Below are 18,260 nucleotides of genomic sequence, written 5' to 3'. Positions count from 1 at the left end.
TACGTGGATAATGAAATCAGTAATGTCACGATCTCAGGTGATAACAAGGTTAACAAGGACAGAACCACTTGATATACTAAAAAGTAATAAGTAAACTTCCCAATGATTCACAACCACATATTTTTGCCACCGGTTATCTTTCCTTGAAAAGGAAGCTACAGAGGAAAATGAAAAAACATCACGATGCCTTAGAAATAAATTTATATGTTATGTATACCTTTATCTAACTGACCTTAAAACACATTGCATAACCTCAAAATTCATAAAACATTGACAAGCGTCCACCTACACGTGAGGACTGTCCCTTTACCTGATAACAGTCACGTTTACACTACACGGGGGACCACATTCGGGGATAATATTACTCTTTATGTAACAAATTTTAAAACTGAAATGGTATAAATATTAGCTGAAAATCTCAAAACGTCACTGTGATCTCTAACACATCGAGACGACGATACAACTTCCTTTCAAAATGCTCCGTGTATTCTGTCTCACCCTCGCTCTACATATGGTGCTTGGCCGTAACCTTGTACAGGTGTTACAGTCGTCGCCAAGCGAGTCTACGCTGGTCAGTTTGGTACAGAAAGCTGGTTTAGCCGGTGCCTTGGGACAAGGTCAGTAGTCATACAATGTAATGATTTTTACAGTTGCTATATACATGTTGCTTGACTTTTCAGCACAAGTTATCAGACGTTCCTTTATTTTTGATAACGTATTTCTTTTTATAAAACGAAAAAAAGAAAATTTAAAAAGATGATTGTCTTAATTTCTTCGTTTCTTACAATAATAATTAAGAAATAATTTTCACGCATATACAAATTGATTATAAAGTGCCACTACGTTTTAGCAATACAGGAAAAAAACGTTTCAAAAAAGACTTTATAATACATTTTGCTATGGCATATAAACACAGGATATTTTAACATGTCTTGCCAATTACAGGAACCTTTACCATTTTCGCTCCTTCCAATGCCGCCTTTGCTAAGTTGCCTGCCGACCTTCTAGCCTCACTTAACAGTGACGTAAACGCACTCGCAAACGTTTTGAAGTATCACGTGGTGCAGGGATCTATTCAAAAGAAGGATGCTTCCAACGAGGCTCAACTTGATACACTGGCTGGTAGCAAAGTTCGTCTGAACATCTACAGCCATAATCATGTAAGTAACTAATGCTATCACAGCAGGTACTTACTATGATAATATACATGTATAGATGTTTCAGCAATTGTTATTTGCCTTTTGGTCAAATTTAACATTTAACATTTACTGGTACTAACTTTCTATTTTAAAAGAAAAGCCAACATACGGGAAGACTATCTACTAAAACTGAGAAATATGTTAAATGTAATGAATAATTAATTCTCCCTTTTTAATGCATGTCCGTAATATTTCTTACATATGCCTCTTCTTACAAGTATCGCTATTGCTTCAATATAAAGCGTAATCCAAAAGCCATTTTGCTGGATTCCTTTGACTTCCTTTTGTTGAATCATATAAGCCTGAATAAATTGCTTCCTAAAATGTAAGAAATGTGTATATTAGGGAACGCGGAATGGTGAGACTTTACATTTAGATACACTTATATTCGTAATAATCAACGTGCAGAAAGATTTACAAAACATCTAAATAATATTACCATTTTGTAAGTTAATGGCCGTAGCAACTAGACAACAACGGATTAAAATACATCGTGACTAAATTAGATTATCTGACCACACTGAGCAATGATACAAAGTTCACTTATTCAAATAAAAGTTCTAGCTAATTCCAATCATTATTCATGTTTCGGCTGCTCTGTGTCTATGTTGGTTCAGTTGTTTGATGTTTTGACGTTTGAAATAGTAAAGTAAAAAAGCTTCTAAACGATCATGCTCAACAGACAAACCCTCTAATATTTGTTACAAAATGGCTTCATTCAATTAATAAACAAATACATTTCTATTAAATTAAGATAATAATCACGTTCAAACATCGTCTGCTTCTTGGCTTACGGAATACGATAGCGCGTCGAGAGACTCGCGTCGTTGAAAAATTAATCGACAATAAATGTTCGTTATTCAGAGATGTTTTCTGTTCATACTTACGAATAATTTCATTGAATATGCATCAATGCCAAGGTTATGTCATAGCAAAATGAAGAAACAATAGAGATTGAAGCGACCTGTTTCGACTCAAGAGTTCAAAGCTCAGCTGAAAATTTTGATACACTTTTACATCATACGTATTATTTTTTCTTTGCTCTCTCTATTTATTGTGTTTTGTATAAAACTGATGATTACAAAACATATTACTAAAACTCGTTTCCCAGCTGTATCAAGTGTCACATGACCCAAGTAATATTCAGTTATATATATGTATTAACTCATTAGCAGTTCACTTGTTAATATTATGGTGATGAATATAATTATCAATTGATTAGAAAACATGAAAGATTGATATATTGCATGTAGTTAAATTTGTATTGGTCATCATTATTTACACTGTACTGTAGTAAATAACGTAATTGCAATAATCGCGGCTTCTACAGAATACAGACACACTGTCTTTAGATTTAGAGGCTGTTGGAGAATACACATGCCATGTATCAGCTGTACACGACTAGAAGATGAATTATAGGTTAAAACACCAAAATATGTAACATCTAGATATAAATTGTTTGAATTGTTGTTTCATTTCGAGTTTGTAAACCAGACTTATTTTAGAAAAAGACGTTATCCGTCGTGATATGTACATACTTGCTTAGCGTTTAATGTTGCCCTAGCAATTCTTGATTATTTCTTCAAAGATGTGCTCAGACAACTTGAATTCCATTACAGATACTCTGTAAATATAGACAGTTTTTTCTCATGTAATATGTAGATCAATTCATGGCAAACGTCTTAGTAAAATATTCCATCATCATCTTTTTCTCAACAGAAAGTAACTGTTGAAGGATCTACTATAACGAACTTCGATATCGAGGCTGACAACGGATATATCCATGTTATCGATACAGTAATGCTCCCACCAGAGGGCAGCATCGTCGATATCGCTTCCGGTGCCCCGGAATTATCTGTTTTGTTATCGAAAGTCAAATCAGCTAATCTGGTATCTGCTCTACAAGGTAATTCTATTTCAGAAGAGATGATAATAAATATAAAAGACGAAGCTGTAGTTACTGTAGTCACAATGACAATTGTGGAATATTATGTATCTCGAATAAAAAGGGCACTTAAAAATTTAAGAAAAGAGAACATTATATCAGGCTTTATAAACAAGATAGAAATACAAATGATAGTGAAAGTATTAAAGGCATACATATGTATATGTAATAAAGTGCAATAATAAATGTAAACCAAGTTAAATCGTACGAGTGTTTGAGATTTTGGCAAAACGTTGTATTTATTAAGTTGATTTCCTTATTCTTAACATTGATAGCTTTTAACATTATGGATATTATGTTATATATGCATTTGTCTTTCATTGTATAAAAGATTATCAATTTTGAAACATTGAAAAACTTTTTACGATGTTTTGATTTTGTAACATTTTTATCACAAAGGGGACGCACTCACTGTCTTTGCTCCAACGGATGACGCATTCCAACGACTTGGATCAACAATATTGAACAACCTTGCCTCAAACCCACAACTTCTTAAGGGTAGGATATATCTATAGGCGCAATTAAAGTAGGGTGAAATTCTGCCAGGTATTTTTTGGTGAATTCTTTCTTTTATTGACCGAACCGAAAGTCTTCCATATATACATATAATACAAGTCTTCGTCTATAATATAAATAATATTGACTCTAGAATCTACATATTGTCCTAAGGAATGATCAATATCTTTACATTTCTTTGGATCAATCTTTACTCAGTGGCAGCTTAGGTTTCAAACTTTCAGCCTGTGGCATCAGTAACGAGTCATGGGAGGACGAGATAAGTAGTTCAGTTACTGCTTTAATTGGCTCTATGTATCTAATTCTAATATCTATCGAAAGGGCCAATTTGCTTGTGCGTGCTTTGCACATTAATAATTATACATTTCGGTGATCAAAATATCAAAACTGTTCTTGATGTATTGAATCCTTAATTAGAATCAGTGAAAAGAGGTCAGCGGTAACACATAACCTTAATAAATCTGTTTTTTTTTAATATATTTAGCGGCGCTGATATAAGAGCATAGGAACTTGTTTTGATAATGTTTGTATCTTTTGTAAACTATGATATATGACGTAGACTTTTCATTAATTTGATGTAAATAGAGGAACAACAATAGGAGTTACATGTTAATTAGGTATATTGTCTGCTATAGATACTATGGTTTACTCTGTACGATTTTTATCTAAACCACGATCATTATCTAAAGGGAATTTGATAGTGTACCTGTCTTAAATTCCAATGTAAAAAGCTTATTGAAGGATTGATAGAAAGAGGGGATGGATTGTATTTATATTTAAGTATTATTGTCTATAACACATATGCAATTTTTTAAAATGAATTAAGTAACTTTTGGATTGGTTTTCTAGCAATTTGTTGGCTAATACAAATTTTGTCATGCATATTTCCTGTTCCAAAAGTTTGTTTCGTCGGTAGATTATGTCATTAGTGGAAGGTAATACAAATTGCCCAGTCATCAATAGTGACACATGATGCTCTTACATTCAGAAATCCTGGAATATCACGTGGTACCACACACTGAGTATTCCGCCGGTCTCTACAATAGGGAATATCTCAGGACACTGGATACTCATCACGACGTCGTCAGAATTGGAACTTTAGGTATGGCAAGTATATATATTATATGGAACATGTATGTGATATTTGTTTGTCTTCTGAAACTGTCTCCTTAGACAGACCTTCTTTAAGACTCTAGACAAATTATGTATGACATGTAATTTTGTCTTTGTTATCTCAAAAATAAACTGCTAACTCGATATATGAAAATATATAAACTTTATATTTGTTTATTTAGTTATCACACAGTTACAACACAGTCTACTTTAACTGATACTAAAATATTGATAAAATCATTTTGTTTACAGGTTCGTCAGTCTATGTGAACAACGCCAGAGTAACAAAAGCTGATATCGCAGCCACAAATGGAGTTGTGCATATAATAGATCACGTGCTTGTTCCCCTGAGGTTCCTCGGAACTGCAATATTTGGGAAGAAGTAGGAAACATATATATCATTATGTACACAGCCATACCTCATCTTCATTTTTTCTCATTTTTGCATTGTAAATATTCTTATTTTTCTTAATAAAATTAAAGAAGTTTCTTAAGATTTTTCTTACTTTCATAAAAACCAGTAAAGTGACAGTAGTTATCAACAACTTTATGCACAAAAGGTGGGCCTGTCAACGTAGCACTTACCTCCCTTGAATCGGATGGGATATAGACGAGTGCTATGAGCATGGTGCGGATAAGCTATGGCCATTATCGTATAGCGAACAGGACTTGTAACTATGGCTATAATTCAAATGAAAAGCAGTGTTGGTAATTTCATCACTTAGGTAGAGTCTTGGCCATTAAAACGTCCAGGAGTCAGCGAGTGTTAGGAAGTCCATCACTTATGTCAGACACATTGTCAATTTATGTTAAAATATGAACAAACAGAAGATTTGGAAGGAGGCGTCAGGAATCACGTTGATAATTGATGTAGACGTAGAGGAAGGATGATCAACTGCTACTTTTGATAGAATCCAAGTTCGCAAAATTTAAACCGCCTGATTCCAACAATACCACTGGACATACTAACGACACGAACCCAAACGAACACTCACACACATAATTCCAATTCTAAATGATAAGACATTTTATCAATGCGCTCTTCTAACATAACATAGACATCTTTCCACCAAGCTGCATGATGAGTGTGATGATTTCAACATCATACTTGAGTATCGTAGGCTCGGTAGGCTTAGAAACTATACCCGGTTATCTTATTATCCGACAAGACATCGAGACGATTGGTTAATCATTAGTGCCCATTGCCATTGTAACTTTAATATTTGTGTCCAGTTCGTTAAAATAATTGCAAAAAAACATTTAACTTTACCTGGTCCATACTCCAAATCATGATACAGCCGTCTAGAAAACGATTTCAATTTCTTAACTTACACGTTCCAAGGTTTGTTCCGTTGCATTTCCTTTGATTTGTTCATAATGTTCGCTGTTGAATGAAAATGTGTGTTTTCTCGGCACTGATTCTGCAGCTTCTTTTTTAACCTTTGATGTATCAAAGTGGATGGGTTATTTCAATTCAACATTCTTAGGTATTCACTTTCATTTCACATGTGATGTTGGTATATACAGTTGTGGTAAAACACAAAGCACCACGTCGTCGCCACCACGCACAATACAACCCACAACTGCGACACAATCGCATATTTTTTGCGGTTTGCTTAAAATGGTTAACTAATATTAAGGATTGAAGATTAACGAAAAGTTAGTCTAGTTTGAACTCAATAGATATTCCAAACGTATCAACCACGATAGAATCGTACGTCAGTTCGATAAAACCGCACAATATGCGCCCAGATGAGCAATGGCAAAGTTTTTCTATCGTGAAGAAAACGTGCACAGAACTCCATGCAATCCTGTGCAATTTCACAACTGTAAATTCATTATAACTGTAGTTACAAGTATGACATGATATTCAACTCTTTCTGGATGATGGCTCAAAAAGTTGAAATAATCTCGCACGTAGTTTTAAGCTTCAGTACAGAGAACAGTATACCTTATGAAATACCAGAAAACTAGGGCCTTCCTTGGTCGGTCGGAGTGTGCTATCTTTAGAAATGTCTTGATTATGTCTTTAGGAAGGCAGTAAAAATTGTCTCCTTCACCATTATGAAATAAATCCTGTTCATTGTTAGTAAACTGCGATAAGTAATTATGACTATGTAAGAGTTTACATTTTTTCTTTCATTACTTTTTGTCGTTGGTTCATTTAATCTTATCGTAGAACTGTTAATTCATTAATATTTTGGTGACAAGTTGTTTGTTTTTATGAAACTGCGTTCATTACTTCCTCGTCAGTTTCTTTGATAACAATATTATAATTGTTCTAAATTTCACCGAAGCTGACTTTCCTCTGTCATTAACTTTGTTAAGTCACTTGGTACAGTTCGGTTTATAAAGCCATTTTCAGCTTTGGTGATTTTTTCAAAGACAGAATCGAATGTTTTGTTCTTACCTTTCCTTGGGTTAGACATCGATCTATTTCTTACTAAATCCTCTTTCGAGCTCTTTGAGATAACTGCTGCTGTTGTGGAAGTTTTCAGCTAGCCTTAATCTTCGAGTACATGTATATTCCTTCACTTCAACTTTAAGTTCTTGTGGATTAGTTTTTGGAGTTGGTGTGCATTTCAATCTCTTTAATAAACGCTTAATTTCTAGTATTATTATTTTTCTTCAAAAAAGTGATGATCTTTGAGTGTAGTCGTCCCGTTTCCTCTGACAATGCCATCAATTCCTTTCTGTTGCTATTGTAGATATTTATCCAAGAATCTACCTATGATCCAGATAATTCACACGTTGAAACATTTAACTTACATGTCACCAGTGTTACATACCCTGGAATAATTCGCATTGGCTGCACAACTCAGAAATCAATTGTGATATAGAGTACAATGACATTACGTATATATATATATAGCTCCCTGGGTTTAATCTTACCATCCCCATCTTGGCTTAGTTCGCTAACGTTTTCAGGCCTATATACATGAAGGGGGTTGCTTGGCATTTAAGAACGGGAAAACAGTGAAATCTAATAGTGACTTGGATTGCAAAAGTAGGAATCTGATTCATATCATTATATGTACAACTTGTAGAGAACAGGAAATGCAATGAATGGAGTGAAGTTCACTGGAAACGCGTAAAATTCTACTGTGTGCACACCTATCTCCTTTTTACAGGATGATATATCTGGGTATTACAAAAAGACTTTGCAAAGATGACATGTTTTGAAAGTTATTTAAACCGTTACTAAATGGTCTTTTTAGTGACGTGATGGCTTATAGGTAGGAGCAATATCATCTCCCCTACTGTTACTATTGTCATAATGACTCTGTAAAATAATCGCCTGCGGATGATCGCTAGGCATGCAAATATATAGTTAAAGAACTTCCCGTGTTGATGTTATCTTTTTAATGATTTTCAATAATTTGAGAAAATTATGGAAATTCGACATTGAGTTTGGAATAAAATGAAATCGAGCTTAACATGTTAAAATATGAAAAAGAAGGAAATAGCATACCCTATTAGTCAGTATGATAGGTATTGAATTATCAAAAAGGACGTGATGCTCACATTTTCAGACGGGGTATATAGTCCATGTAATATCAAAAGGAAGGTGGCTGCGATTTAGCTTAACTCTGTTAAGTAGTTTGATATTAATGATGCTTACGATTTACAACAAAACGTTTGCCATAGTCAAAATGTGTTTTTTTTCTTTCATTTGATTGTTTTTCCCATGTTAGTGGAGTGGACTGAACGTCTTGTGTAAGGCTTGTCCATCATAGAATCCCATTTGATTTAGTTTGTAAACATGAACCGTATCAATAGATGAACGAAATGTATTATCAAAACATGTCAATACAAAAATAAAAGGCTGGAGACAAGTGTTCTTCATTTTAACATATTGTAAACAACATAGAAAATATCAGAATGTTAATGGGATCTTCATTCATACACAACTTTAATTAAACAATATGAATTAATAGGCAACATAACTATTTACACGAATATTCCGGAAAAAGTACGAGAAAAATAAAATAAGGTGTTCTGGTATTTCATCGACGACAATCGTATAAATAGTATATTTTTGTCAATCAGTAATATTACTTTCCCACATGAGAACAAGCTATGCAACATCGGAACCAACCAGACAATTAATTTACATCTAATATGTATGACCCCATATCACACACAGAAATAAGATCATAATATCAACCGATAAACTTTCAAACATTTTTCATTAAAAATATTCCGGTTGTCGTAACGTACTGAGAGGACTTTTGTTGATATAATTGATACTGGAAGCCACAACAACAACACTGACCATCTGGAATCACTAAATCACAGAACATAATAAATATGTAATCATTATTCAAGCATGGTTTCTAACTTTTGGGACAATTATTGGTATATAAGTAAAAATAAAATATGGCATGATATATTTTGTGTGGAGCTGTTTGGTTGGAATGTTTGAGCTAGCAGGTAATATGATAGGAATCATAAAACGTTATTTTGTGTTCTGTTTGAAAACTATGTTCACGTTAGTCACATACTACTTACTCATTTGTCGGTCAGCATGGATTGTTGACCATTGTCATGTGTTCTAGTCATATGGTGGTGGTCAGATATGCAATCTTGTTGAATTCTTGTGTTGATGTATGTTACTAACTTTCCTTGGCACCGTTGAATTGTTTGTCCTACATACATACGGACTGGATGATATAGATGAACACTATAACAACAAGAAACATTGCTGAATAGGAAGGAGAAAAAATAAAAGCACAAGGCATTTATACTTCGATGTTTTGCAATAGGTAGAATGTCATACAATATTCTAACTTATTTATCGTAACTTAATTGATGAAATATTCTTGAAGGTATTTATTTATTATAAGATAATCGATGTCAAATAATCACAGGTTAACCTGTTTCTCATTTCAGAGGTAAAAGCAATACCCTGCATATGAAATATATCCATAAAAAAGAAAAAAAACAAAAATACACCATTGCTGGACAATCATTCCGTCTATTTACTGAACTAAAATTCTTACCATTCATTGTCTATACGAATGGATGTCATAGTCTGTACTTCTACATACAGCTCATAAATACTTTTTTGTGACAGAGAGACATCTAAAATATCAGCATTATGATAAAGTAAAATTGTACCATTAAATTGGGATTAGATACGGTTTTAATTGGAACATGACAAATTTTGGTCTAAAACAAAGAAAAAGTAAATAGATATCGTTTTAAACTGATTCGTTCTCTCAGGCTAAAATATACCGAGGATAGGCATTCATCTATACATACAACTTCATCAGTGCAAAATATCAATACATAAGTATAAATATAGCAAAGTATCAAAACACATAAACAAATACATCAAACGTTCAGCGAAAAAATACCAAACAAAAATGCACAGAAAGCACTCCTGGAATATTCAACATTAAGTTCGGGACAAATACACAAACACATTGATACATTAATGACAAAAGCACCAAACGCAAGGCTGTAATATAAAACCTCACCATTGCCTACCAAAGCTTTATAAAGCAATTCTATTTGTGAGGTCATATATAGATTAATGATAGCATTAACTGTCCTCTTGAGGAATTGACCAGCGTCCACCTACACGTGAAGGCTGTCCCCTTACCTGATAACAGTCACGTTTATACTACACGGGGAACCGCACTCGGGAATTACATAACTCTTTATGAAACAAATTTAAAATGGTATAAATATGAGCTGTAAATCGCCAAACGTCACTGTGATCTCTAACACATTGAGAAGACGATACAACTTCCTTTCAAAATGCTCCGTGTAGTATTCTGTCTCACCCTCGCTCTACATGCAGTGCTGGGCCGTAACCTTGTACAGGTTTTACAGTCGTCGCCCAGCGAGTCTACACTGGTCAGTTTGGTACAGAAAGCTGGTTTAGCCGATGCCTTGGGACAAGGTCAGTAGTCACACAATGGAATGATTTTACAGTGTTTATGTACATGTAAAATGACAAAACGAAAGTTAAAAAAGATGATATTGTCTTAATTTCTTCGTTTCTTTCAATATGAACTTTTCATGCATAAACAAACTGATTATAAAGTGCCACTATGTTTCACGATACAGGAGAAAGAGATTCTAGAAAGCTGTATGATATGTTTTGCTATGACATATAATCACAGGATATTTTAACATGTCTTGACAATTACAGGAACCTTTACCATTTTCGCTCCTTCCAATGCCGCCTTTGCTAAGTTGCCTGCCGACCTTCTAGCCTCACTAAACAGTGACGTAAACGCACTCGCAAACGTTTTGAAGTATCACGTGGTGCCGGCATCTATTCAAAAGAAGGATGCATCTAACGAGGCTCAACTTGATACACTGGCTGGTAGCAAAGTTCGTTTGAACATTTACAGCCATAATAATGTAAGTAACTAATGTTATCATAACGGGTACTTACTACAGCAATTATTATTTGCCTTGTGGTCAGATTTAACTTTTAACAACTACTGGTACTAACTTTCTATTTTAAAAGATAGCCAGCATATGTGAAGACTATCTACTAAAACTGAGAAATATGTTAAATGTTATGAGTAACTGATTTTCCCTGTTAAATGCATGTCTATAAAATTTCTTCCATATACCACTTCTTGTAAGTATTGCTATTGCTACAATATAAAGCGTAATCCAAAAGACGTTTTGCTGGATTCTTTGGACTGCCCTTTTATTGAATCATATAAACCTGAACATATATATATAAATTGCTTCTTAAAATGTAAGCAGTGTGTATGAGGATATTAGGAAACAGGGAAGATTGAGAAAGTATATTTAGTTAAACTTATATCGGTAATAATTAAAGAGAGGAGTAATTAAAGAAGCATCTAAATAATATTACTAATTTTAATGTTAATGACCGTAGCGACGAATTAGCAACGGATTAAAATACATCGTGACTAAATTAGACAATGTGACCACACTGAGCAATTTTACAAAGTTTACTTATCGAAATATACGTTCTATCTAATTCCAATAATTCATGTGTCGGCTACTCTGTGTCCGTGTTGGTTCGGTTGTCTATGATGTTTAAACGTTTGAAGGAGCAAAGCAAAGCTTCTAAACGATCATGATCAAAAGATAAACTTTCTAATCTAATATATCGATTGTTTACTACTCTTTGTTCAATAAATAATTAATTTCTTTGAAATTAAAAAAATAAAATAATTACGTTCAAACATCGTCTGCTTCCTGCCTCACAGTAATAAGACGAGGCGTCGAGAGACAATACATTTTTATTGATCAAAGATGTTTTCAGCTCATACGAATTATTTAATTGAACATGCATCAATGACAAGGTTAAGTCTTCGCAAAATGAAGACACAGTTGAGATGGAGGCGACCGGCTACGACCCAAGAGTTCAAAGTTCAGCTGAAATACTTTGGTACACATATATATTAAACATGATTGCTTTCTCTTAATATTGTTTTCGTAAAAAACTGATGATTACAAAAATCATTACTACAAATCGTTTCCCAGCGAAGAGAGAAATGTATGTAATTATTTTTCATAACATCTTTCAGCCAGACCGCAACAGAATACAGACACACTGTCTTTAGATTTAGAGGCTGTTGGAGAATACACATGCCATGTATCAGATGTACACGACCAGAAGATAAATTATAGGTTAAAACACCAAAATATGTAACATCTAGATATAAACTGTTTGAATTGTTGTTTCATTCCGAGATTGTGAACCAGACTTATTTTAGAAAAAGACGTTATCCGTCGTGATATGTACATACTTGCTTCACGTTTGATGTTGTCCTAGCAATTCTTGATTATTTCTTCAAAGATGTGCTCAGACAACTTGAATTCCATTACAGATACTCTGTAAATATAGACAGTTTTTTTTCTCATGTAATATGTATATCAATTCATGGCAAACGTCTTAGTAAAATATTCCATCATCATCTTTTTCTCAACAGAAAGTAACTGTTGAAGGATCTACTATAACGAACTTCGATATCCAGGCTGACAACGGATATATCCATGTTATCGATACAGTAATGCTCCCACCAGAGGGCAGCATCGTCGATATCGCTTCCAGTACCCCGGATTTATCTGTTTTGTTATCGAAAGTAAAACAAGCTAATCTGGTATCTGCTCTACAAGGTAAGTTTACTTCAGTAGACATGATAATATGTATAATAGACAGAGCTGTAGTTAGAGGGACGATTATGTATCGCGAATAAAAAGAGGACTTAAACGATTTAAATAAAGATAATATTATCTCAGGCTTTATAAACAAGATAGGAATACAATTGATGGTGAAAATATTACAGGCATACATATGTATATGTAATAAAGTACAATAATAAATGTAAAAGTTAAATCAATCATGCGAGTGTTATTTATTAAATTGATTTCCTTTTCTCGTTGCTTTTAACATTATAATATGTTATATATACATTTTGTTTTTCATTGTATCAAAACATTATCAATTTTTGAAACATTGAAATACTCTTTGCTAGGTTTTTAATTTGTAACATTTTAACAAAAAGGGGACGCTCTCACTGTCTTCGCTCCAACAAATGACGCATTCCAACGACTTGGATCAAGAGTATTGAACAACCTTGCCTCAAACCCACAGCTCCTTAAAGGTAGGATATATCTATAGGCAAAATTAAAAAAGGGTGGAATCTTAGTGGGTATTTTTGGTGAATTCTTTCTTTTATTGACCTAAAGTCTGCTATACATACATACATACATACATACATACATACATACATACATACATACAGACAGACATATAATACAAATATCTCGTCTATTAAAATATAAACAATATTGTCTCCCGAATCTATATATTTTCTAAGGAATTATCAATCTCATTACATTTTTTTATCAATCTTGATTTTCAAATTTTAAGCTCATATCATCAGAAACGAGTCGTGGGAGGACGAGACAGTTAACTGCATTAACTGCATTATTTGGCTCTATGATATCTAATTCTAAATACGTATTAAAAGGGCCAATTTGTTTGAGCGTGCTATGCACATTTCGAATAATAAATCAAAATATCAAAACTATTTATTATGCATTGAATCCGAATATTAGAAGAGGTCAGCGGTATGTATATCAGCGCTGACACAGGAGCTTAGTAACTTGTTTAATTATGTTTGTGTCTTTTGTAAACTATAAAATATGAACTGGGCTTTTTATCATTTTGATGTAAACAGAGGAACAAAAGTTAGAGTTACCTGTTAATTGGGTATAGGTTGTCTGTTCCTGATACTAATGTTTTACTCTGTACGATTGTTATCTAGATTACGATCATTAAAAGGGATTATGATATGGTACCTGTCTTAAGCATTAATTGCCAAAGTACGGATGATTATGTCATTAGTGGAAGGTACTATTTATTTTCCACTAACCAATAATGATACATGATGCACTTTCAGAAATCCTGGAATATCACGTGGTACCACACACCGAGTATTCCGCCGGTCTCTACAACAGGGAACATCTCAGGACACTGGATACTCATCACGACGTCATTAGAATCGGAACTTCAGGTAGGGCAAGTCCTCTGTTGGAAGCAAGTAACATTGTTTGTCTTCTGAGAATAGCTCCTTAGACGCATCTTCTTTAAGACTCTAGACGAATTATTTATGACATGTCATTTTGTCTTTGTTATCTCAGCGTAAAATCAACTGCTAACTCCATATAGAAAAGTGTATAAACTTTATATTTGTTTATTCAATTATCATTGTTACCACAAAGTCTACATTTATTGAAAATAAAATATTGATAAATCATTTTTACAGGCTCGTCAGTCCATGTGAACACCGCTACAGTAACAAAAGCTGATATTGGAGCCACAAATGGAGTTGTGCATATAATAGATCACGTGCTTGTTCCTCTGAGGTTCCTCGGAACTGCAATATTTGGGAAGAAGTAGGAAACATATATATATCATTATGTATACAGCCATACCTCATCATCATTGTTGCTCATTGTTTGCATTGTAAATATTGTTATTTTTCTAAATAAAAATTAAGAAGTTTCTTATTCTTTTTCTAACTTTCATGAAAATAACAATATGGATAAGATAAAGTGTATTCATAACTGCTACACATAAGTTACACAACAAATAAGAAACCAGTGTAAAATAAAGTGACAGTAGTTATCAATAACTTTATGCACAAAAGGTGGGCCTGTCACCATAGCACTTACCTCCATTGAATCGTATGGGATATAGACTAGTGCTATGACACAATAGTGCTAAAGAGCATGGTGCGGATAAGCTATGGCCATTATCGTATAGCGAACAGGACTTGTAACTATGGCTATAAGAAAACAGATCGGTACCAGAGCTTGGCCATTAAAATGTCCAGGCGTCAGCGAGTGTTGGGAATTCCATCACTTATTTCAGACACATTGTTACTTTATGTTAAGATATGAACAAACAGAAGATTTACAAGGCGGCGTTAGGAATCACGTTGATAATTGATGTAGACGTAGAGGAAGGATGATCAACTGCTACTTTTGATAGAATCCAAGTTCGCAAAATGTAAACCGCCTGATCCCAACAATACCACTGGACATACTAACGAACGAACCCACACACAACACTCACACAATAATTCCAATTCTCATCATGATATAAAATTTAGCATGTTAAGATAAGACATTTTATCAATGCGCTCTTCTAACATAACATAGACATCTTTCCACCAAGCTGCATGATGAGTGTGATGATTTCAACATCATACTTGAGTATCGTAGGCTCGGTAGGCTTAGAAACTATACCCGGTTATCTCAATATTATTCCGACAAGACATCGAGACGATTGGTTAATCATTAGTGCCCATTGCCATTGTAACTTTAATATTTGTGTCCAGTTCGTTAAAATAATTGCAAAAAAACATTTAACTTTACCTGGTCCATACTCCAAATCATGATACAGCCGTCTAGAAAACGATTTCAATTTCTTAACTTACACGTTCCAAGGTTTGTTCCGTTGCATTTCCTTTGATTTGTTCATAATGTTCGCTGTTGAATGAAAATGTGTGTTTTCTCGGCACTGATTCTGCAGCTTCTTTTTTAACCTTTGATGTATCAAAGTGGATGGGTTATTTCAATTCAACATTCTTAGGTATTCACTTTCATTTCACATGTGATGTTGGTATATACAGTTGTGGTAAAACACAAAGCACCACGTCGTCGCCACCACGTACAATACGGTATCTAGCCCACAACTGCGCGACGCAATCGCATATTATGTGCGGTTTGCTTAAAATGGTTAACTAATATTAAGGATTGAAGATTAACGAAAAGTTAGTCTAGTTTGAACTCAATAGATATTCCAAACGTATCAACCACGATAGAATCGTACGTCAGTTCGATAAAACCGCACAATATGCGCCCAGATGAGCAATGGCAAAGTTTTTCTATCGTGAAGAAAACGTGCACAGAACTCCATGCAATCCTGTGCAATTTCACAACTGTAAATTCATTATAACTGTAGTTACAAGTATGACATGATATTCAACTCTTTCTGGATGATGGCTCAAAAAGTTGAAATAATCTCGCACGTAGTTTTAAGCTTCAGTACAGAGAACAGTATACCTTATGAAATACCAGAAGACTAGGGCCTTCCTTGGTCGGTCGGAGTGTGCTATCTTTAGAAATGTCTTGATTATGTCTTTAGGAAGGCAGTAAAAATTGTCTCCTTCACCATTATGAAATAAATCCTGTTCATTGTTAGTAAACTGCGATAAGTAATTATGACTATGTAAGAGTTTACATTTTTTCTTTCATTACTTTTTGTCGTTGGTTCATTTAATCTTATCGTAGAACTGTTAATTCATTAATATTTTGGTGACAAGTTGTTTGTTTTTATGAAACTGCGTTCATTACTTCCTCGTCAGTTTCTTTGATAACAATATTATAATTGTTCTAAATTTCACCGAAGCTGACTTTCCTCTGTCATTAACTTTGTTAAGTCACTTGGTACAGTTCGGTTTATAAAGCCATTTTCAGCTTTGGTGATTTTTTCAAAGACAGAATCGAATGTTTTGTTCTTACCTTTCCTTGGGTTAGACATCGATCTATTTCTTACTAAATCCTCTTTCGAGCTCTTTGAGATAACTGCTGCTGTTGTGGAAGTTTTCAGCTAGCCTTAATCTTCGAGTACATGTATATTCCTTCACTTCAACTTTAAGTTCTTGTGGATTAGTTTTTGGAGTTGGTGTGCATTTCAATCTCTTTAATAAACGCTTAATTTCTAGTATTATTATTTTTCTTCGAAAAAGTGATGATCTTTGAGTGTAGTTGAGTCCCGTTTCCTCTGACAATGCCATCAATTCCTTTCTGTTGCTATTGTAGATATTTATCCAAGAATCTACCTATGATCCAGATAATTCACACGTTGAAACATTTAACTTACATGTCACCAGTGTTACATACCCTGGAATAATTCTCATTGGCTGCACAACTCAGAAATCAATTGTGATTGTGATAGAGTACAATGACATTACGTCAAGAAAATAGCTCCCTGGGTTTAATCTTACCATCCCCATCTTGGCTTAGTTCGCTAACGTTTTCAGGCCTATATACATGAAGGGGGTTGCTTGGATTTAAGAACGGGAAAACAGTGAAATCTAATAGTGACTTGGATTGCAAAAGTAGGAATCTGATTCATATCATTATATGTATATCAACTTGTAGAGAACAGGAAATGCAATGAATGGACACTGAAGTTTTGCTGGAAACGCGTAAAATTCTACTGTGTGCATACCTTCTCCTTTTTACAGGATGATATATCTGTATTACAAAAAGACTTTGCAAAGATGACATGTTTTGAAAGTTATTTAAACCGTTACTAAATGGTCTTTTTAGTGACGTGATGGCTTATAGGTAGGATTGTTAATATCATCTCCCCTACTGTTACTATTGTCATAATGATTCATTAAAATAATCGCCTGCGATGATTACGCTAGGCATGCAAACATCATAAAGAACTACCCGTGTTATCTTGTTATATTATATGACGCTAGTAATGATCAATTCTTTGAGTGTAAATTATGTAATATTCGACAAATCCAACATTTTTAGTATTATCCTGTGGAAAGTAAAATGAAAAAATACGTATATGTCATAAGTGTAAAATACCATAGAGTATTTCTCACTGGCTGCAAAAGTCAGAAATCAATTTTGATATTATAAAAAGCATGGACGATGACATAACATGACATACTATGTATACTTATATTCAGATGGTGTACTCAGTTCCATGTAAGTTCAATTTGAGGTTGGATGCGATTTAGCTTAACTCTGTTCAGTAGTTTGATATGAATGATTGTAATAATTTACAACAAAACGTATGTCATAACCTAAACGTTTTGTTCGTTCGTTCGTTTTATTTCTATTTTTCCTGCTGGTGTTGTGGACTGCACGCTTTATTCGACATGTCCCACTTAGAAGAACACTGAAGTTAGTTTGTGTATAAGAACCTTATCAATAGATGAAGGAAG

At 34.0% G+C, this 18,260-nt stretch overlaps 1 protein-coding gene across 1 annotated transcript; it reads left to right on the top strand.

Annotated features, from left to right (window-relative positions):
- The first annotated feature begins 475 nt into the window (after positions 1–475).
- On the top strand, positions 476–14,683 carry LOC132563783 (transforming growth factor-beta-induced protein ig-h3-like). The gene is made up of 12 exons (XM_060228535.1): positions 476–617; positions 946–1,164; positions 2,923–3,105; positions 3,544–3,642; positions 4,649–4,762; positions 5,026–5,108; positions 10,516–10,684; positions 10,937–11,155; positions 12,712–12,894; positions 13,284–13,382; positions 14,184–14,306; positions 14,550–14,683. The coding sequence occupies exons 1-12, from the start codon at positions 476–478 to the stop codon at positions 14,681–14,683; spliced, it is 1,767 nt and encodes a 588-aa protein (XP_060084518.1).
- Positions 14,684–18,260: the final 3,577 nt, after the last annotated feature.

This window comes from Ylistrum balloti, unplaced genomic scaffold (genome assembly GCF_031769215.1).
Source record: "Ylistrum balloti isolate Yb309-2 unplaced genomic scaffold, AGI_CSIRO_Ybal_v1 Utg371860, whole genome shotgun sequence".
Classification (NCBI taxonomy): Eukaryota; Metazoa; Mollusca; class Bivalvia; order Pectinida; family Pectinidae; genus Ylistrum; species Ylistrum balloti.
The sequence above is the reverse complement of the archived record's forward strand: the minus strand, read 5'-3'. Positions and strand labels throughout refer to the sequence as shown.